This window comes from Juglans microcarpa x Juglans regia, chromosome 3S (genome assembly GCF_004785595.1).
Source record: "Juglans microcarpa x Juglans regia isolate MS1-56 chromosome 3S, Jm3101_v1.0, whole genome shotgun sequence".
NCBI classification, from domain to species: domain Eukaryota; kingdom Viridiplantae; phylum Streptophyta; class Magnoliopsida; order Fagales; family Juglandaceae; genus Juglans; species Juglans microcarpa x Juglans regia.
Genome location: NC_054599.1, coordinates 19264639 through 19287585, shown reverse-complemented (window position 1 = coordinate 19287585; position 22947 = coordinate 19264639). Strand labels below are relative to the sequence as shown.

Below are 22947 nucleotides of genomic sequence, written 5' to 3'. Positions count from 1 at the left end.
CTCGGTATGCTTGTGTGGTGGAACCTAATTGTTTTAAAGTATTCTCAGATATTTTTAAATATTTCATTTTCAAACATCACTCAACACTTTATAATTTTTAATTTTTAACTTTTTCATCTAATCATTATAATTTTTCCAAACTTCCAAACAAAACAAAAAAATAATACAACTTTTTTAAATTTTAAAACAAAAATAATATTAAAAAACTATATTCAAACAAATTTTTAAATTTATAATATTTGTATTCAATTTTTTATTTCTTTTCCCAAAACTCAATAAAATATCTTAACTCACACTATTTTATTACTATTCACAATCTATTTCACTACTATCTATAGATGCTCTGAGATATTCTTAATATCTAAAAGGGCCCTTAGGATCTTAAATTATCTTTTTAATTTTAGTTTCTTCGACAACACGTGGCATAATTTATTGATATTGTCGTATTAGTTAGGCACGATTTGGATTGAGAGGGGCTCTCAACTCAACCTATTTCATCTCATCTCATCTCATTATTACAATTTTTACAAACTTTCACACAAAATACAATAAAAAATTTAACTTTTTCAAATTCTAAAATAATAATAATATTAAAAAATAATATTCTAACAATATTTTATTCAACTATCAACTTTTATCTCAATTCAGTATCCAAACTTAACCTTAATATATTTTTAACCCTATATATATATATAGAATAATTGAAAAAGGAGTAAAAGGTTTAGAATTATGAATATAAAAATTAATTTGCCTAAAGATAAACCAATGAGACCATTTTAATATTTAATCCTATAAATTAAGTTATGGGTTAAGGTAACATGCTCTCCATGTTGCCCAAGGCATGGGGGATGGCAAAAAAGAGGAGGGTTTATTTTTTTTAGTTGAATAAAAAAAAAAAAAAAATTAGGTGATGAATGAGTATTTCGTACTGAATTTATAGTTGTGCAAAATATACTACATTTGCTTGCTTATAACTTAATGGTTTTTATCTTCTTCATAGATAAGGTAAAATAATGTTGGCAATTGAGGTTAAATACACAAATTACATGTTTATTAAAACTAATTCGATTCATATTATAATTTTATTGAAACTGGTCATTAAATTTATATCTTATTTTCTTATATTCATGATATTAAATATTTAAATTATATTATATATAACTTTTAATATTTTTTATTAATATTAAAATAACCAATTTAAAATTATCATGATTTACTTAATTCAATTGAGTGAATATTTTTTTTTTCTTGAGTGAATAGTCGATTGTTGAATCGGTTCTTATCGAATTCCAAACTTGATTCATTAATTTCATTTTGATTCGCTATCTATGCAAATTGATACGGTGAAACGGGTCGAATTAGGACGGTATCCATGAAATCATCCATGGGTCCGAATCTCGGCCGTCAAACCCAGGCGAGAGACAAAGACAAACGACGCCAGTCAGGATCTACTTGGAGCCGTTTGATCTAGGGCATAAACAGTCGAAACCCTCGATATAGTCTTCTCTATCTCATTCACGCAGGCTTAAGCCTCCTCTGCTATCGCCCAAAACCCCGGTGTAGAGAGAGAGAGAGAGAGAGAGAGAGAGAGCCTGGAACTTGTAAAAGATGGTTCAGCGTCTCACGTATCGCACGCGACACAGCTATGCTACCAAATCCAACCAGCACCGTGTCGTCAAAACTCCTGGTGAACCATTGAATCTCTGTTTCTTCCTTAGTTGTTTCTTCGTATTTATCTATGCAGTAGTGGGTTATGCAAACGATGTATTTATTCTTTGGTGTGTGGGCGAGGCATTTGGTTTGAGATTTTGATTATTCGTTTGTTTTTTGGTTGTATTAGGAGGCAAACTAGTGTACCAGAGCACTAAGAAGAGGGCGAATGGCCCTAAGTGTCCCGTCACTGGAAAGAGAATCCAGGGGGTATTGCTCTTCTTCTAGTTTCTTCAATGGGTTCGCATTTTTTAAGCTTTTATAAATGTTGAGATCTGAACCTGTCATTTTATATATTAATCTCTTTGTGGAGCTGGTGCCGCTGCGATATCTTTTTATGTCCAAATATAAAGCCTTTCTTTGGTCAAGTCTGCGTAAAGCTGCTGTAATGTGTGAAAACAGTGAACTGACTGGTCTTGCTGTTGAACATGAAAATAATAGAACTCTGATTGATATGGTAGGATGGATTGTAGATATTAAGTTCCAGCATGATTACGTACATATTGTTATCATGTAGGTGTATTAGTATGTTGGGGATTGAAAATGGTCTTTTCGCCAAACAGATCTAACATAGGGCCAAATTAATCTCGCTTTTGATCTGCCTCTCAAACATGTGTGGACATTTTGTTTTGCAAAGAAACACTAGTATACTTTGAACGTGGTGTGCAAAGTAGAGATGATTGGCTAGAGGCTAGAACAAGTGGAGATATATGCATGGATATCTCGAGTTTGCTCACCTGATTAGTTAAGACCTACAGATTTCTTCTGCATGGCAGGCATTGACATTTGTGCAAGTTTCTTTGTCAATGTTGTTCTATGTCAGTGCCATAAATTGATATAGCTGAATATATATCAATAAACATATGAACAAAGATCAAGATACTAAATAGTCTAGAACTTCATAGGATCCTGCTAAAGGTTCATTTGTTACTCTTCAATCAGTTTTTCATATTTTTTAAGAAGAAAGTATAATTGACCTTGTACACGTGTTGCTCAAAAGTTAGCTTACCTTTTTCTTTCTTTAGTTGTTTTAAGAGTTAACTTGGGGGAAAAGGCCTTTCAAATGTTGAAAGAAGGTGCATTTCATGTTCATTCAACAATGTCCTGATGGCAGCTGTCCGCAGAAGCTGCTATTCTTTTGAAGGAAATTCGACTTTTTAAACAATTATCTAGGAAAAATAAATTTGAAATGCTGGTGGTGTTTGTGTGCTGTGGTATGAGTCTACATATGCAATTTATACGTAAAAATGTTATTGAGCACTTAGGACCCCTTGATATAGCAACTTTGTTGATTTCTCTTCACAATAATGATGAGACATTTGCGAAGATTAGGACTTTCAGCTATTAATGGCCGGATATTTAAGCTGTTTTTATCTTTTGATATAAGTTGTCAATCTCATGTAAACATCTGAATAGGACAAGTCCAAACTGGAAACATATAAACCTCATAGAATTTTATGGAGAATTCTGCTCTTATCTCTCTTATATAGACAGAATAGACAGTACCAAACCAGAATCATATCATTGGATTCGGTAGTTTTGAGGTTTACCTGTTGCAGTGTTATATTTGGGCTTGGGACTGGAAAATTGTGTAACATCCCATCTACCTCTAGGGACTACCATCCTTTTTTGCATTTGTTTTCATGTGTCACCCAATGATGAGTGGGAATGTTAAGATTTGCCTTATGTCAGGATACATTGAAGTTTAGAATGTTAGTTTGATAACTTCAAAATTCAATACGTGAGCAAGGTTCTTTTTTAGGAAATATTATTGATTGAGGTTGTTATATTGCAGTTATGTCTATAATGTGTGATACTTCATGTCGTATCCTCCTGAATATTAGTTTACTTTCAGCTATGATACAAATGTTGGCCGTGTTTGCAGATTCCTCATTTGAGACCTGCTGAATATAAGAGGTCTAGGTTATCTAGGAACCGGAGGACAGTTAACAGAGCTTATGGTGGGGTACTTTCTGGAGGTGCTGTCAGAGAAAGGTTTGTTCTTATTAGACCCTAGAATCGACCCTCTCTCACCCTTTTCTTTGGTTTGCATGATGGTTGTTTTAAATGAGCATCCTAAAAGTTGTGACAGAGTATATCCTTTTTTTTTTCCAAATCTTTTGTAGGATCATCCGAGCCTTTTTGGTGGAAGAGCAAAAGATTGTGAAGAAGGTATTGAAGATTCAGAAGGCAAAAGAAAAGCAAGTCTCAAAGAGTTAAGATATAAAGTTTAGCGTGTTTCAAGCAGCTTTAGCATAATTTTGGCTGTGGCAAAGTGGCGAACTATGGAGAAGTAATTTGAGGTTTTCCGATTTGGATCTTTTGCATTTTTCTTTGGTTGGTTTGATGCAAGTACTCCCATTTTGTCGACAAATCCACTATTCTAAGATTTTGTTTGGTACAATGTGATCTCATATTAGTTTTCTACTCTTAATGTCCGGCTGAGATTTTTCATACAGTTACTTATTATTTACAATTCATGGTTTTCAATCACCTCAACCTGATGACTTCCTCCATGACATGCCACAATCTTTAATCCAAGCGCCAGCATGCTATTTTTGCTGGTTTCCTCCAAGTCTGTGTCTTAAGTTCATATTTATCTTCCTCGGGGAAATTTCCCAGTGGCATTGCTTATGAAAGCTTGCGTTGATAAACCTCCTTGATGTCATTTAAAATGCTGGGGATGGTGATTTTATCATTATGTATACAATTGATTTTTTTATGTGGGTCTCATATTTAGTTACTTTTTACAAAGTGATTGTACGGTATTTGCACACTTACACACTTACGGCTGCAACTATCAAGTTGTAAAAAGAAAAACTGTGTACGTATTATTGCTCATAAATAATTATAGAAATTGTATCTCACGATTCTTAATTAAAAAACTAATAGATTCTAACACAAACTATGTAACCTACAATATAAATAAGATGCCAGCGAAGCATTTTTGTTTGTAATACATACTCCATTTCTTTCGGAGAAAAAGATAAGAAAAGGAAACAAATCAATCCACTCGACTTCATTTATACACCTATTAGTCGATTATATCAAAGAACATGAATCTTGGTTAATTCAATAATAGTTGTAATAGGGCCGTCCACAGATCAAACTCAAGCAGACTGGAAATACTTTTGTGTCATCTTGGCGACCAGCTTATCATGAGGTGGGAGCATCCGTTTCATCAATGGGTGGTTCTTTAGAGCAGTCACCCACGACCAAAATGTTGGGTTCGTTTCAGGGCTAAAAATCACTGCTACCACTTCATGAAAAGCTTCGTAGTTGCAAGCAACCGCGCCTACAACAATATCGAGAAATCCTAAGTTCTTGCCGTCAAAACAAGGAAATTCTGCAGGAAAATCCTTTTTGACTCCATCCTCAAACACCTTAAGCACCTCGCTGAAATCTTTGATTGCTCGTTCCCTCTCTTCGCCTCTTGACATGATGATCTGTAAGGAACTTGCCATAAACTGCTAAATATAAGAAAGTCATTAGCGTTTATTCATAGAGCCACATAGAGGGAGGGATCACAAATTTTGACAAATCAATAGCTTAAGCTAGAGTAATACTATATTCTTCGTCTTAGATTTTATCATCTTTGGTCACACATGGTGATATGACACATTTCAAGTGTTTTAATAAGGGAATTGTTTAAATAGAAAGCCAACTAAAATCTGTCTTATCTACCAGTATAATTGGAAATAGTAAAATTTAAGATAAGGCAACATTTCTCTTGCTATGATATACCCTACCTCTTGATCATAGAAGTTGGCCCAAAAGCGAAGTTTGGCCCTCAGGTAAGGATCCTCTGGCAGTAGTTTTGGTGCCTGTTTCCAGCAATCGTCGATGTATTCGAGAATAACAAGTGACTCGGCAATAGATTTCCCATTATGAACAAGAACAGGTACCTTCTTGTGAACAGGATTGTGATACAGAAGTGACTCACTCTTATTTGTCAGATCTTCCTCTACATACTTGTAAGGAATGCCCTTAAGTGCAAGGGCTATCTCAACTCTCTTGCAGTAGCCGCTTGCCCATGTCCCAAACAACACAACCTCATTTTGTTTCTCCATTGTTGTCTCTATCTCTAAGTTGGTGTAATGCATATCTAGCTGCCATGCAGTTTGAGGCATTTATAGATCAGCTCCATCGGTGGGATTTCTTGCGTTGGCTTTTGGTGTTTGGTGAGAGTCATCCTCTGGTAATGGTCATAAAGTCCTCTCGATTATAAAATTGGAGATAATATTAACAACTTGTAAGAGGAAGACTAGACTTTTGCTTGGAGAAGAAGTTTAACTCGGCCCCACACGCATCCTTCGTCGCTTTCTAGTTTCTAGTCTGAAATCGACGGCATATACTGCCGTGTTCGTTTTCGTTATTGAGATAGATGAGATAAGGTAATTTGATGTAATAATTAAAAATTAAATAAAATATTATTAATATATTATTTATATTATTTTTTTATAATATTATAAGTTTGAGATTTGAAAAAGTTGAATTATTTATTATATTTTATATGAAAATTTAAGAAAACTATAATGATGAGATGAAAAAAAATATAATTTGATAAGAGAAAAATAATAATAATAAAAAGTATGGTATATCCTGTATGGAGATGATGAATATAATTTTTATTTTTTAAATAAATACAGTTAAAAGGTTTCTAGGGTGCAAATTGTGCTGCCCAACTTGAAATAATATTAAAACATATTATTATAATAATATTTTAATTTTATAATATTTTAATTTAATTTTTTTTTTCTCTTTTTTCAAAATTTCACAAAATATTATAATTTAAATCAATTCACTACTATTTACATATTATTTATTTTATCAAGTCCCCAAACATCCCTAAGTAACCGAGGTCCGTAATTGATTTTATAGTATTCCGTAATTGATTTTATAGTATACAATACTATACATTCGATGAAAAGGTGTAAACCAGCAAAGCTTCGTTTTCTTGGGTCAAAAGAAAGGTCAAAGTGATTGTTTATCCACTCATTATTTTGGGCCAATTCAAATTACGTTGTCTAAGAGTAGGCTTACAATGAGATCAATATACAATATTAGAGCATTGGCAATGGCAAGTCTAAAGTTTGGCTAGAGTTTCAATTTTCGGCTATAGTATCAATTTTTTATTAAATGTGTCAACATTAGACTAGTAATTTTAAAGTCAAAATAATCATATAATATCATATATTTTAATAATATTTGACAATTTTTTTTTATATTTTACAAATACACTTCAGATATTTTAATAATATTTGACGAAATAAACATTTAGAAACATGAAATTCAGGATAACATATGCTGCGTAGGAAGATCATTCAAATTGACATCGCACAATGCAGGAATTACGATTTTTGCAATGGCACATTCTTCCATAGAATTTGGAACAATATACCAAGGTTAAAATTACAAATTCAAATCTGTAAACTGTCATTGTTGATGCCATTGTTCTCTCAGCCATTCACCCAAACATTAAATTTGCTTAGATTGTTGGAGACTTGGAAGGAAACCATTCCCCAACAAATCAAAACCAAAATCAAGAAAGTCATAGAAATCGACAAATCTCCAACAAACCAGAATGCATATAGAAAGAAAAGAACAAATCATGAACTATGAGTAATCAAAGTTTTGCAGCCTTTTTTTTTTCTTTTTTTAATTACGAGTAAGATAAGGCAAGACCATATAGTCATCCCTTTACTAATTTGGATTTGGAAAGCACCACGAAACTTCACTATTTTTTTGTATTTTCTTGACAAACCAAGCAGGAATAGAGAGAATGGCAAAAGAGGGAAATGAAAACAGAGAGAAGAGCGAGAAAGAGACTTACCGTCTGGCCTGGTTGGAAGAAGACGGGAAAGAAGACTTTCATGTGAGAGAAGAGGGACGAATGAGGGAGAGAAGAGGGCGACGAGAACGTACGTTACGGGTCTAATGAGAGAGAAAAGAATGAGGGAAAGAGAGAGGAGACGTTGATGAAAAGAATAAAATAATAGGATTGAGGTTGACAGTAACTCGCCAACAATGGAGAGCTCCCTTAATTTACTGTAGCTCAAGTGTTGAGCTTTGGACCTTTAGCTAGTCTAATATGGAGGCTTTTTATCACATATAGTTAAAATTTAGACTTGCATTAACATTTAGTTAGGTTATTACCAATGCTCTTAAATGACCTTCTTGACAGAAAATAAAGTTAAAAAAAATATTATTTATAATCATTTTAATTATTAATCTTTTGATCGATCGCTATCTTACTTAGCAATTGATGAATAAGTAAAAAATAAAAAATAATTTTTCAATTATTTAATATCTTACTAACAGGTGATGAGAGAATGGTGAATTACGTTTCTATATTAAACCAGCCTATCTATTTAGTAATTACTACATATTAGAGGCCAACTTGAATTTCAAAAATTCACTTCTCAATTAATTAAAAATATAATTAAGTACTCAATAATTTAAAAGCAAAAAATAAAATAAACATGCATGCATGCATGTAAACTAGTCGCCCTGCCAATATTGATGGCTAGCGTTGCAAATACATAGGGTACTGATCATCTCTATTAATTATATCGTGGTGAACATAATTTTTCAGTATAATTAGCATCAATATTAAATACCATCATGATGATGACTATTTTAATTAGGGTAATGCTACCGTCACCGCTCATCCTTCCCCTTTTTACTTCCCGCTTGACGTGGCATCCCACGGTTGCATGCACTTTTTTTTTTCCCTCACTTACCGTTTCGTCTTCTCCCTCCAGAAAACATTTCATGTTTCCTTCCCCTCCATTTCGTCTTCCCCTCAGAGTCCATTTCGTCTTCTCTCTGCAACCCATTTCCTTCTTCTTCTTCTTCTTTTTTCCTACCCATATCATCTCCCCCCTCCAACCCACTAGACTCTCTTTAGCTAGACTCATGGCGCAAGGCACTCTCAAGTTTTCAAGGTGAAGCCCAGGCCTCAAAATTCAACGCATCATGCTTTCTTAGGATTCTTGCCAAAAGCATGGCCAATTCCACCTTCAGGTCCTTGAAAGAAGCACAACATGAAGAGAGAGAAAGCTACGTGAAGACCAATTTTTGCTAGACTTCTTGAGTAAGTGACTGGGTAAAAAATGGTGTCACGGCGGGCGAGGTGATTAAGGGGGAAGACGAAATGGGAAGGAAAAAAAAAGGAAGCAAAAAGGGCATAAAAGAAAAAAGGAAGACGAAAGTGGGCAGTGGTGGTGCAAGTGACTGTGTTGTCGTTTGGGGGAAGGAGTTGTGCTCTGTTTTTGTTGGGCTAAAACAGAGGTATTCAGCTTGTTGCAAGCAAGGTTGAACGTGGGGCTTGGGCATGTGCTGGTTTGAGGGGATGTGGTGACGCTTTGTAGAGGGAGGTATGGGTTGCTTTACAGTGGAGAAGAAGAGGCTGTGTCTCGACAATGGTGTAATTGTAAGAAACCACTGAACAACCTTCTGAAAATTATGTAGAAATAGCATTGTTTCCAATTACTTGATCCTTGACACCATCTCCCAAGTCTCTAACCAATCCAACAGAGGCCCACACAAACGAAAAGTACTTGCCTTAAGTACTGGGACATTTTTGTATAAATGACGAATTTCCATGTGCTTTGCCCGGGAAAAATGCAACAACCTGAAAGCCATTTTGGCTTAAAATGCGCACACAGACAAAACTGACTGAACCAATAATAAATAGGAAGGGTCCAGCTGCTCTAGCGTGTACACGATAAGGTTGCCAAACCAATTTTTGTATGCACGTAAGCCCTGATCTTCTTTGGCTTGAAGACGAACTGGTTTCTGGATGAGTTTCTCTTGGTGATGGATTTAATTTACTTGAAGACGAAGAAGGTTGAAGATGAAATGGAGATGGGGGCGGCTTCACAGGATGGGTTTCTCTTGTTGAAGGCTTTACGAAATGGAGATGGAGGTGGCAAGTCGGGATGGGTTTCTCTTGTTGAAGGCGAAGGCTTTATTTTTTAATTTTTAAATGCTTACAACGTGGGATTCCACGTCAAGCGGGAAGTAGGAGCGGGACATCCGAGCGGGACACCCGAGCGGGCGCATAGCGTTTTCCTTTTAATTAATTTGGGGAGACAGACTTTGTTGTACGTGTTCCTTCGTGTCACCGGCCTCCAACTGACAATGCAAAGCATTAATCAACAAGTACAATATCCCTGATCCCATCCACTTTATTTCTTGTATATGTAGTGATTATACATCATGAATATTCTCTATTCTATTTTATTTTTTAATAAGTAAAATAAACAGTAAAAAAAAAAAAATTAAAAGTTTCGATTGGTTACATAGACGATACGAAATGAAATGAGTTTAAAATTAAAAATTAAATAAAATATTATTAAGATATAATATTTTAATGTTATTTTTATTTTAAAATTTAGAAAAGTTAAATTACTTATTATATTTTGTGTGAAAATTTTGAAAAGTTATAATAATTATATGAGATGTAATATTATCTCATCTACCAAACCAAACCAATATGTTATAACCAAACCAATATGAGATGATCTCATCGGCCATCTCTCTACCAAACAAACCAATATGTTCTAGCCTTATTATATTTGTTTTGTAGCAGGTTAATTATATATGTTATAACCTTAATTTTCCTTTATCTGCACCTGTAACATTAAAAATAAACAATATAATTAATATTGAGTTAGGTCAGACAGAGAGATCTAGAGAGAGAGTGTGTTTTGATTATATATATTTGAAACCCAAAAAATAAAATTAAATAAAAAAATCCACAACTTATATTGTATATATGTAATTTGTATACACGATGATCTTATTATTATGACATGCATGCAGCTCGTTAGAGGTATTCATCCGGGTTCCGACCCGGAAATCCGGGTATACCCATACCGGAACCTGGATTCCAAACCCGGGCCGGATTGGTCCGGGTCAGACCCAGGCCGGAACCCGAATGAATTCGGGTTTTTAAAACCCGACAATACGGGTTCTGAATTGTACCCGGTTTTTTTTTTTTCCTGTAAAGTGTTTAGAAGCATTTTTATTTTATTTTATAAAAGCCTATAATTAAAATGTTGAAAACCATAGTTCTTCTTATACTTATTAAAAAAAAATTAAAAAAAGTGTTGAAAATCATAATTTTTTATAAAAGCATGATATTTTATGAAAACAATTTATGAGTCATCATTAAAAAGCATAAAACTAACATTTTCTAGAATAATAAAAATATATAAAAATGAAAAACTAAAATGCATGCAATCCACTACATATTACAGTATTTTGTTATTTACACATTACATTACATTGCAAAATACAAAACTACAAGATATGAATTACAAAATAATTCCTGCAAGTAGAACTTCAAGTGATCTGACAGAGATCCTGCACATTCTGTAAGCAAAAACGAAGAAGTTAATGTTAGTTGAAAAACAGTGACAAATCATGGAAGGGAAAATGTCACAATTCAGTCCCATGACATCGACAACCCCACGTAACTGTTTTTAAACTTTAGCAAATCATGAAAAAATTCAAAATTTTATAAATAATACATTACATTAACTTATATCAGTCAAATACTATATTTCAATGCAATAGAGTAAGGATTGAGTTGATACTTGAGAAAATCAAGTAATTTCTGCTGCAAGCATGTCAGCGTTTCCTCTTCAATATTCACATATGCCAAAAGCTCAGGCAACTTAACTGCAAACACCAAAACAATATCACCATTAGCATAAGCCTAAAAGACAGATAAATTAAAAACAAAAGTTTGCTTCCAAACAACATTAAGACAAATAAGCTCTTATAAATGACGATATGGGCAAGTGTATGGAGACTATGAGATTCTTTGGTGCATAAATGCAAAGAAAAAATTGTGATTCCATTTTATAAACAACTTGCTTGCAGGCTTAATAGGAATTTGTGTATGCCATGTAGTCCAAGAATTACCAGCACCAGAAAATATAGAAACTGACTTGAGAGATCAAAAGAATAGAAGCTCAAGGAGAGAGTAATACTCTAAGCATGCCACATCAGTTTCATCAAATCAAAGGCATTCTGACATATTGGTCGCATGAAAAAACGTTCTTACAGATGATCCAATGCCTATTCAAAAGTATCAGTACTTATTATAGACAAACATACCAAAGAGCCTACCAAAGAGCCGTAAAAGATGCTCAGCACCATATATGGTTGATGGAGAGACATTATCCACAACTGCTTCATGATATTGTTTACTAGCAAAATAACAAAAGAAAATCCAGATCTATCAAACTTACAGCATATACTTTATACCCATATTTAACAACAAAAAAATAAAATAAAAAAAACCCAGATCTTACCTGAACAAAAGCTACACAAGCCGTAGCATTTCATCGTCGTCATTCCAAGGTAATAAAACAGACCCACATCAGAATAAAACGGACCCAAATTGCAAAGAATAAACCTTGGGTCTCGAGGATGAGGCCAGTCGACAACGACGATGATGGGGTCACGAGGATGACGGGGTTTCTTCGATCGACACTGAGGGGGAAGGCTAAGGTTTCTTCGTCGGCATTTAGGGAGGTAGGCTAGGGTTTCTTCGTCGACACAGAGGGAGGGAGGCTAGGGTTTCTTCGGATTGAGAGAGAGAGAGAGAGAGAGAGAGAGAGAGAGAGAGAGAGAGTACCGAAACAACGAGCGATGGCGGCGGCTAGGCACCTAGGGTTTCTGCTTCTGCCAACGAGAGAGACAACCAGAGACTAAAGAGAGAGGGAGAGAGGGAGAGGTGAGTCGGGGGGGGGGGGGGATTCACACGAGATTCTATTTAAAGAGACCCGGGACCCGGGTTTACCCCCCAACCTGTACCCGGACAGTGTTGGTCCGGGTTTTGTAATCCGGGTTCCAGATCCGTTATGATCCGGGCCGAAACCGAAATCCGGTTTTCCGAGTTCCGGACCGGGCCGGGAAAAAACCCAGCCCAAATGAACAGTGCTACAACTCGTATGGGAAATCTAAATAAAATAAAAAAAATTGTTAAAAATCGTAAAATAAATCGGTATATACTTCATATATATATATATATTAGCGATGCAATTAATGGTTAATTATATTATCTCATAACATATTAAAAAGTATTATGGGATAGAATGACTTCTTTTGGCCATTCAAGGGAAGACTTCAGTTAATTATTTTACTGAAATATTTAGAATTAATGCACTGATCAACAAGCTGCTAGATCAGCATCATGAGAATATATGTATTTCTTATCTTCCTCGGGGAAATTCCCCAGTGGCATTGCTTATGAAAGCTTGCGTTGATGAGCCTCCTTGATGTCATTTAAAATGCTGGGGATGGTGATTTTATCATTATGTATACAGTTGATTTTTTTCGTGGATCTCATATATAGTCACTTTTTACAAAGTGATTGCACGATGCTTATACACTCACGACTGTAATTATAATTTAATAAGAAATTGTAAAAAGAAAAGCTTTGTACGTATTATTGCTCATAAATAATTATAGAAATTGTATCTCACGATTCTTAATTAAAAAACTAATAGATTCTAACACAAACTATGTAACCTACAATATAAATAAGATGCCAGCGAAGCATTTTTGTTTGTAATACATACTCCATTTCTTTCGGAGAAAAAGATAAGAAAAGGAAACAAATCAATCCACTCGACTTCATTTATACACCTATTAGTCGATTATATCAAAGAACATGAATCTTGGTTAATTCAATAATAGTTGTAATAGGGCCGTCCACAGATCAAACTCAAGCAGACTGGAAATACTTTTGTCTCCTCTTGGCGACCAGCTTATCATGAGGTGGGAGCATCCGTTTCATCAATGGGTGGTTCTTTAGAGCAGTTACCCACGACCAAAATGTTGGGTTCGTTTCAGGGCTGAAAATCACTGCTACCACTTCTTGAAAAGCTTCGTCATACTCATAAGGTATGTCCTTGAGTGCAAGGGCTATCTCAACTCTCTTGCAGTAGGAGCTGGCCCATATCCCAAACACCACAACTTGGCTTTGTTTCTCCATTGTTGTCTCTGTGTCTCTAAGTTGGTGTAATGCAGAGCTTCCATGCAGTTTTGAGGCATTTTATAGAGCTACATCTATGGGATTTCTTGCTTTGGCTTTTGGTGTTTGGTGAGAATCAGTCTCAGGTTTAGTCAATGGTCATAAAGCCCAATCGGTTATAAAATTGAAGATAATATTAACAATTTGCAAGAGGAAGACTAGAGTTTGGCTTGAGAAGAAGTTTAACTAATCGTGATTTTTTAAGAGTAAATTTGATGAAAAGGTGCATACAAGCAAACCTTGGCTTTCTTGGCTCAAAAGAAATATGACAATTATTGTTTATTCGCTCATGAATTAGGTCAGCTGCAACCAGCCCCTTGCAATTTTTCTTTTATTTCGAAGATTTTAGTTATTTTTTTAAACTAATTTTGTTTTTGATTTACTGTCATGTATTGTGATTCATGGACATAAATCGTGGTTAAATATGACGTACATGGGGTAGCTCTTATTGGCAACGAGTTGGTGTATTAACCACATGACGGGATTTAGGCTTTGGTTTCCAACTCTCTCTTCAGGATGAGGTTTCCCTCTCTCCCTAGTGAGTTAAACCCCTCTTAAGTTGGTTCCATGAAGATTTAGTTCTTGTAACTAAACCAGAAACAGAGGTTGTTGCATATCTATCAGATCATGCTCTCATTGGCCGGATCATTTCATCCAAACCTCTTAACAAGCATGCACTGCATGCAACAAACAAGGCAGCCTGGAACTTCGTCTTAGGACTCACCATAGAAGAACTGAATGTAAATATCTTCTTCTTCATGTTTCCAACACAAATTGAGTGATGGAGCAGCACCCTTGGAATATAAAGGGCTTCCACATACTGGTACATGAGTGGCCTCCTGGCTTGAGCCTACAAGAAATTGATTTAAAAATGTCTAATTTCTGGGTGCAAATACATGGACTTCCGTTGGAATTTATTATTGAGATTATGAAAATCCCTTTCGCTCAAACTAATTTTCATAGTTTGGATGATAAACTCATATGGATGCATCATTCTTTAGGGAGATTCTCACTAAAATCTGCTTATGCAGCTATTACTATGAATCCCAACATTCTTCATGAGCAGTCCACTATTTGGAAATTTTTTTTGAAAAAACAAGATACAGGATAGACATAAGCTTCTCTGTTGGAAAATTCTGAGCAACATTATATCCACAAAAACCTTGTTCAAAAGATTTCTCCCTCTGAATGAGGAGGAATCTTACTGTCCTATTTGCAACAGTGAAGTAACACAAACTCACTTGTTTTTATCATGTACTTTCACAAGAATCCTTTGGAGACACTCCCCTTGACCTTTGAATATTTCCTGTTTTGCAAACAATGAAATTAGCCATTGGATAGAATGCATTATTTCCCCCTCAAAGAGACTCAACATCCCAAGTAGTGAAGAACATCATTTCCAAATCTTTGCCATTAATGCTATGGACAGCATTTGGTTCTTAAGAAACAAGATTATTCATGAGTCTTTTACCCAAACATTGAAAGTTTTGTTTCTGGTATTTTAAAAATTTATAAGGAACACTGTAATGCATGGGGCAATAAACAACTGAATAAAAGTCATAATTGGAGAGCTACACCTAGAGATCATTACATTCTATCATTTGATGTAGCTATAAGAAACAAAGGCAGCACAACAGTAGCAATATGCAAATTATAGTATGGCTCCCCGATTCTTGTCATAACAAAGTTCATCCAAAGTCATAATCCAAATCAAGAAGCAAAAGTGTATTGCAGGAGACTCCCTAGTTGTATTGCAAGTTGTGAATGATCTTGATAAAAATGCAGATTGGACTATTCAACCTCTAATCAATGACATTAGAAGCATGCTGCAATCCTTTAAAAGCTAGCAAACTAGGAAAATACATCAAGACCTAAATGGATGCGTGCATTATATTGCACAATAGGCAGTTTCCATGAATATCAATGGAAGCATTCCCCTCATCTCTATTTCCCCTTGGTCTGTTAGATTTCCACAGTAGTAAAGACCTTCCTGTTAATATGTAACTCTTAAACATCCTCTAATGACTCTGTAGCTTGAACTTTCTTTAATAAATGAACCTTGCTGAAAAAAAAAAAAAAAAAAGATGCAGGCTTTGGTTTTAAAGAAAAAAACCACATGGCGGGATTTTTGTTAACAAGTTTTGACGTCGCATCTGTAGTAAAAAGATTAAAATGACTGAAATTATGAGTACAAAATAAAAAGGTTCACTTTTAAAAGTAAGAAACTATCCGTCTAAAAATCAAACCACATGAACTATTTTAATATTTAATATTTATCTTAATTATTATTTGTTCCAAGAAAATTAAAACTAGATATAGGTGCAATTCTCAATGGTGTACTAGTAGTACTCATCATGCATATGTAATCTACTACTTATCCTTTAGTACTTGTCCTCTAAGTATTGTCGAAAGATTCACTTATCAAATCAAACACAAAAAGTAATTAAAAATGTGATGAACTCAATTTTAAGCCAAAAAAAAAAAATAATTCATATATATATATACACACACTAGTCGCTACCATTGATGCTTATTGCAAATACGTAGACTACTGATGATCTCTATTGATATCGTTGTGAACATAATTGTATGATATAAGCATCATGATTAAACCATGCATCATCACTAATGATTACCCTACCATAACAGAGCATATATAGAAAGGTTTCGAAAAAACTTGATTTGGAAAAAGAAATATAAATTAATAGACAAGAAACTGAAAACCCTCCATAACAGAACAACAAACAGCAACATCGAACCCAGATTTAAGACTGTGTAGGGATGTACCCAAAAGGAGTTCTTGTGGCAAACTTTCACTATCTGATAATTAATTTCAATTTCCACTACAAACACGACATGTTTTGCGGATCTTAATGATTGGGCCGAATCCAAAAATTACAAATTGTAAAGCGAAAAAAAATGGTGTTTTGGGGTGCAAATGTCAATAGTATTTGGATGCTAATGTGATCTCAGATGATTTAAGTTTATTTGTAAATAGTAGTATTTTATGAATTTCATTGCATGAGATGTATCTAAATACAAATAAATTAAAATATGTGTTTAAATGTATGAAATATGTTAAGATATGATCATCAAATGGGTTTAACTTTTGATGAGAAGTTAAAAAAGTAGTAGGTCTCATCCATAATTTGTTTGAGATAAATTAAGATAATCTTGACATCTAAACATAACTAACCAATCAATGTGATAGGGTCACTTTATAAAAAAGCACTAACCTCTTTGAATTTCTCATTTGATTTGAGTTTTAAATTTTACATAAATTTATTCCATTTACAATAAAGTTGTTAAAACATTGTGATTGTCAAAAAATAATTTATCCAAATTGTAATGATTCTTAATTATAAAAGAACTTAAAGACCCTACCGTATCAATTAAATAAGAAAAATTCTACTTATCATCCTGTACATTATACACTATACTTATTATTATTTTTTTTCTTACTAAATGTGTGGTGTATAGATTATGAGTAGAATAATTCAATTAATTTAAGAAGATTAAAATAAAATAAATTAAATTAAATTAAGTGTGGTGTGTGGGCGATAATGAGTAGCAAACCTCATTAAATAATGTCTTACAATATTATAAATAAGATGCAACCAGACACTTTAGTACGAAAAATAAAAGAAATGATATTTGCAGTCCTGAAATGGGTATTTACTGTGTATTCCATTTGAAAAAAATGATAAATCTAGAATCCTCATGAAAAAATTATTTTTTTAACAGTGATCCTTACTTTTTTTCAAAGAGAATACGTGTAAATTGCACATTTCAAAACTGTATATAGCATTACCCAAGAAATAATATTTGTAGTTTGTATACATACCTTTGCTGTTCGCACACTACTTTAAAAAAAAATAGATAAATTTAGGACTTATATGAAAAAATTATTTTTTAATGATGGACCCGACTTTATTTTAAAGTGAGTACAGGACTTACATATTCTAAAACTATATCTAAAACTATATCTAGCATTATGCTTTTAGCATCTAATACGCACTCCATTTTTTTTCTAAATACAAAAAAAGAAAAAAAGAAAAGAAAGAGGAAGCCAATCAAAACGATTTTATTTAGAACATTCACATTGGCTTCTTCAAATAACATTTTATCTCTAAATTTAACTAACTTTATCAATCGTTTGTTCACATTGAATTAGATAAACACTTTTCATCCTAAATATTAGCTACAGTAAATTCATCTTTTTCTTTAAAGATGAAAAGTACTATTTCACCTTCAAATTAATTGTTTATTAATTTAGCTACAGTGATATCGCGTCTCTCTCTCCCGTGTCTCCTTTCTCTTTCTTCTTCCCTCTTCCCCTCTTCCTCTCCCGCGTTTCTTCTTCTCTTCGTTCCTCTTCCTCTGTCGCATCTCCTTTCTCTCCTTTCTCTGTTCTCTTCATCTATTTTTTTTTCTTTTCTTCTCTTCTTCCCTCTCCCGCATCTCTTCGTTCTTTCTCTTCTTCTCGTTTTTGTTTTTTCTCTTCTTCCTCATTTCTCATCTTCCCCATTTCCTTCTCCCGCAACTGGCTCCTTCCGGCAACCGTTCTCTCCCGCAACACGGCACTCCCCAGCACGGCACAGCGGCAGCACGGCACTCCCAAGCTCACGGTAAGACTCGAAACCCTACCTTGATTTTGATAATGATTTTGTTGGTTTGAGTTTGATTTTGTTGATTTTGTTGATGTTGCTTGGGTGTGATTCGAAACCCTAGCTTTGATTCTAGCTCTGATTTTGTTGATGTTTGGGTTTGAATTTGTTGGTCTCGGGGAGTGAATGGCAAGGGAGCAGAGGGTTAGCTTTTGCTTGTGGATGGTCTCGCGCATTTGCACGATTCTTGAAATAGCAAGGCAAAATGGCCCATTATGCCACAGTGCACCTTCGACTTCGACCCACCAATTAGTAACTTTAGTCCATAGTCTTTCCCAGAGAGACAAGGTCGTCTGTGAGAGAGATATGTGATTGAAAAATGGTAGCTTTTTCTTCTGAGTTTCGTTCACTAGTCCATGGCAACAACCCGAGACCATCTAACACAGCTCAAACCAAATTTTTATTGAACACAAGTGGCGTAGAGCAACTCTCTCAATCTCGGTTCATAGCTGAGAAATTTGCTTCATTCTTGGATAATTGTTCGGATATTTTCTATCTGAGAAAACTCCATGCTTGCATTTTCGCTCATGGGCTTGGAGACAGTATTTTTTTGGGCTCTAAGCTCCTGAGTTGTTACACAAAGTTTGATCATTTAGCTGACTCCATATGGGTATTTGATAGAATTGTAATCAATAATCTGTCTCTCTGGAATTTAATTCTTGTTGGGTATTTTAAGACAGGTCACTTTGATGAAGTTCTTATACTCAGTATTGCTAAAATGTTTTTGTTGATAGGCTACTTTCTTAGCCTTTTTCAAATTTTTATGCTGGTATTTCTTCCTTTATTGATGTGAGTTTGTGTACCTTGCATGTGCTCACCCAAGATCTGATTTTTTATTTTGAAATCGCTGTATCATACTTGATGAAAAAGCATCTGTTTTGTATATTGTGGTTGTCTTTGTTTTGGGGTTGTAGCCCATGATTATTTTGTGGCTTTTTGTTATTTTGGATTACAAATATGGGTGTGATGTTCATAGTTTTATATGTTGGTTACCACCCTATTCATTACTCTTATTTTGCATTAGTTGGTGATGATGTTTGTGAGAATTGACTTGGTTGCATTGAAGATCGATGGAATTATTTTGATAATATTGATATCGTGTTTCGAAATTTTGTTTATTGGATTGTGAAAATAAAAATGAATATGATTGTTAGACATTATAGGAGGTTATGAAAATAGAATTAATTATAAAATTAAAATTATTTATAAAAATATAAAAATAAAAAATAATAATATTTTATTATTATAGAGAGTGTGATGACTAATCCAATGTAGATTTTAAATTTTGAATGATTAGCTAAAAGTGAAAAAGTTACATATTCTTCAAAATTTGAAGAGTAAAATAGCCAATCTAATACCAATGCTCTTATAGCCCATTCGTGGTACCAAAGGACACAAATCTTGGTTTATTCAATAAGATCTCTGAAAGGCAGCACAAGCATCAAACTCAAGCAGACAGGAAATACTTCTGTCTCATCATGGCAACCAGCTTGTCATGAGGTGGGAGCATCTCTTTCATCAACGGCTGCTTCTTTAGAGCAGTCACCCACGACCAAAATGTTGGGTTCGTTTCAGGGCTAAAAATCACTGCTACCACTTCATGGAAAGCTTCGTAGTTGCAAGCAATCGTGCCCACAACAATATCGAGAAATCCCAAGTTCTTGCCGTCAAAACAAAGAAAATCTGCGGGAAAATCCTTTGACTCCATCCTCAAACACCTTAAGCACCTCGCTGAAATCTTTGATTGCTCGTTCTCTCTCTTCGCCTCTTGACATGATGATCTGTAAGGAACTTGCCATAAACTGCTAAATATAAGAAAGTCATTAGCATTTATTCATAGAGCCACATAGAGGGAGGGATCACAAATTTTGACAAATCAATAGCTTAAGTTAAGAGTAATACTATATTCTTCGTATTAGATTTTAATATCTTTGGTCACACATGGTGATATGACGAGTTTCAAGTGGTTTAATGAGGTAATTGTTTAATAGAAAGCCAATTAAAATCTGTCATATCTACCAGTATAATTGGAAATAATAAAATTTAAGATAAGATAACATTTCTCTTGTTATGATATACCCACCTTTTGATCATAGAAGTTGGCCCAAAAGCGAAGTTTGGCCCTCAGGTAAGGATCTCCTGGCAGTAGTTTTGGTGCGTGTTTCCAGCAATCTTCGATGTACTCGAGAATAACAAGTGACTTGGCAATGGATTTCCCATTATGAACAAGAACAGCTACCTTCTTGTGAACAGGATTGTGGTACAGAAGCGACTCACTCTTATTTGTCAGATCTTCCTCTACATACTCGTAAGGAATGCCCTTGAGTGCAAGGGCTATCGCAACTCTCTTGCAGTAGCTGCTTGCCCATGTCCCAAACAACACAACCTCATTTTGTTTCTCCATTGTTGTCTCTAAGTTGGTGTAATGCATATCTAGCTGCCATGCAGTTTGAGGCATTTATAGATCAGCTCCATCTGTGGGATTTCTTGCGTTGGCTTTTAGTGTTTGTTTGATTTTTAGATTGGTTGAGATGAGAAAAGATAATTTTATATAAAAAGTAAAAAGTAAATAAAATATTATTAATATATTATTTTTTAATAATATTATTATTTTAAAAGTTAAAAAATTGAAATATTTATTATATTTCATATAAAAATTTAAAAAAATTATAATAATAAAATGAAATAAAATATTTTTCCTACCCAAATGGATCTCAAAGTTCCCTTTCGTTTTCCCAATTTCTTTTGCCAATTAAAAAGGCAAGCATAGATACTCTCAACTCCTTAATTAGCCGTTTCCCCAATGAGCGGCGTTTCTAAACGGTTGGGCTATTAATCGCCCAAGAGCAGCCCTCCTCCACGTAAGAAAATACACAATAATTTCAATACGCTCCACTACACAGAATATCATCTGGCACAAGGGACATATTTGATTTCGCACGAGCCTGTCATCTCTTTCGTCTTCCTCGCTGCCCCTCTCTTTCGTCTCTTTGCACCGTCGCCAAGAGCAAACCCAGATCCACCATCTCAATCCAAAGCCAATCGACCGTTCGTTGCCTACCGGTGACTTTTTGTATCTGGATCTTTTATTACCAATTACCAGAGCCTAAAAAAGAAAAGGCCTGCACTTTGACGAGTTCTTTCTGTTACATCCTTGGCATTCTGGAGGAATTCACGGCAATGACAGCTATGCTGTACCATGGGTTTTTCTTGGGCTTTGAATATCATCCTTACTCCCTTATCTGTATGGCTTTGTCTTTTTGTATTCACTCTATGGCTTTTCTCATCTTTCCAGATACTTCATGTAGTTTTTGGCAAATCTTACGTTGGTTTTCTTAGATTACAATTTTTTTTTTTTTTTTGGGTTTTGGTGCTGCCTGCAAGTGTTAGTTTTTTCCTGATTTTCAACTAGTCCTTGTTGACTCTGTTGTTTTCCCTCTCACTTGTAATAGTATTTGCCATACAATGAAGAACGAATAGATAGTAAAGTGGTTGATAGTTGAACTGGAAAGGAAAGAGGAAGGTTAGGGGTGTGGAAAGGAGTGCGAAGGGGCTGGGTGGGGTTGAGATCGTGAGGTGGGGGAGAAGGGAGCCAAGGATTTTCTATAGCGCTGCTTAAGATAACTGTGGTGGAAAGTCTAGGTGTCACTTAACTATTGGTAGGTTGTTATTTGAGAAACATCAGCCGGACCAGTTCAAAGGATTTCTCTACCCCAATCAAAAATGCTACTCTCACCAACAACACTTAGGTCCCAATTAGGTCCCGATAATTTTTATTTATTTTTTAATTAGTAATTAAAGAAATATTTTTTAATGATATTATGCTCTTTTAAAAAAAAATATTTAAAAGTATAAAAAAATTGAATGAAAAAAAAATAATAATAATAATAATTTTTTTGGCTCTTATCAAGACCCGGTGGGTCTAGCACTACTCTTCCCCAATTCCACATCACTTCTTCTATTATCCAGTCCGGTATTTTATGACCGAAAGAAAAAAAAGTATATTTTGAACCGTTGCAGATTCTCTTCCTACAATTTTTTTAAAAGAATTTTGATACACATCATTTTTTTTTTTTTAATTTTTTAAATTTTATTCTTTTTAAACTCATTAAATTCTTCTACTAATAATCTATATACCGTATATTTGATAAGAAAAAAATAATAATAATAATAAAATATAATGTGTACTGTGTAGAAATGATGAATATAATTTTTAATTTTTAAATAAATACAGTTAAAAGGTTTTTAGGGTGCAAATTGTGCTGGCCATCTTGAAATAATATTAAAATATATTATTATAATAATATTTTAATTTTATAATATTTTTATTTAATTTTTTTTCTCTTTTTTCATAACTTCGCAAAACATTATAATTCAAATCAATTCACCACTATTTACATATTTTTCATTTCATCTCGTCCCCAAACATTCCTAAGTAACCGAGGTCCGTAATTGATTTTATAGTATACAATACTATACATTCGATGAAAAGGTGTAGACCAGCAAAGCTTCGTT

General features: G+C 34.3%; 3 protein-coding genes and 1 pseudogene across 3 annotated transcripts; 1 reads left to right on the top strand and 3 right to left on the bottom strand.

The window, feature by feature from the left end:
• The first annotated feature begins 1395 nt into the window (after positions 1-1395).
• On the top strand, positions 1396-4137 carry LOC121257641 (60S ribosomal protein L34-like). Its single transcript, XM_041158761.1, has 4 exons — positions 1396-1687; positions 1841-1920; positions 3596-3705; positions 3837-4137. Exons 1-4 carry the CDS (start codon positions 1609-1611, stop codon positions 3928-3930), a joined length of 363 nt encoding a protein of 120 aa, XP_041014695.1. The 5' UTR covers positions 1396-1608; the 3' UTR covers positions 3931-4137.
• Positions 4138-4712: 575 nt separating this feature from the next.
• Positions 4713-17758, bottom strand: LOC121257640 (glutathione S-transferase U10-like). The gene is made up of 4 exons (XM_041158760.1): positions 17747-17758; positions 13760-13763; positions 5460-5794; positions 4713-5177 (listed from the first exon to the last, which is right to left on the bottom strand). The coding sequence occupies exons 3-4, from the start codon at positions 5778-5780 to the stop codon at positions 4821-4823; spliced, it is 678 nt and encodes a 225-aa protein (XP_041014694.1). The 5' UTR covers positions 5781-5794; positions 13760-13763; positions 17747-17758; the 3' UTR covers positions 4713-4820.
• On the bottom strand, positions 11034-13726 carry LOC121258757 (protein MRG2-like). The gene is made up of 4 exons (XM_041160296.1): positions 13476-13726; positions 11842-11933; positions 11316-11400; positions 11034-11091 (listed from the first exon to the last, which is right to left on the bottom strand). Exons 1-4 carry the CDS (start codon positions 13724-13726, stop codon positions 11034-11036), a joined length of 486 nt encoding a protein of 161 aa, XP_041016230.1.
• Positions 17674-20866, bottom strand: LOC121257639 (annotated as a pseudogene).
• Between the last annotated feature and the right edge of the window lie 2081 nt (positions 20867-22947).

Bases quoted from the DNA above. Each gene is read 5' to 3' on its own strand.
- LOC121257641 (XM_041158761.1), top strand. From the start codon at position 1,609: ATGGTTCAGCGTCTCACGTATCGCACGCGACACAGCTATGCTACCAAA. The intron at 1,688-1,840 runs GTGAACCATTGA...TGGTTGTATTAG, and splicing joins CCGTGTCGTCAAAACTCCTG to GAGGCAAACTAGTGTACCAG. The intron at 1,921-3,595 runs GTATTGCTCTTC...CCGTGTTTGCAG, and splicing joins CTGGAAAGAGAATCCAGGGG to ATTCCTCATTTGAGACCTGC.
- LOC121257640 (XM_041158760.1), bottom strand. From the start codon at position 5,780: ATGGAGAAACAAAATGAGGTTGTGTTGTTTGGGACATGGGCAAGCGGC. The intron at 5,178-5,459 runs GTAGGGTATATC...TATATTTAGCAG, and splicing joins CCAACTTCTATGATCAAGAG to TTTATGGCAAGTTCCTTACA.
- LOC121258757 (XM_041160296.1), bottom strand. From the start codon at position 13,726: ATGGAGAAACAAAGCCAAGTTGTGGTGTTTGGGATATGGGCCAGCTCC. The intron at 11,934-13,475 runs GTATTTCCAGTC...TTATTTTGCTAG, and splicing joins GTCGCCAAGAGGAGACAAAA to TAAACAATATCATGAAGCAG. The intron at 11,092-11,315 runs GTATCAACTCAA...TTTTGCTTACAG, and splicing joins AAATTACTTGATTTTCTCAA to AATGTGCAGGATCTCTGTCA.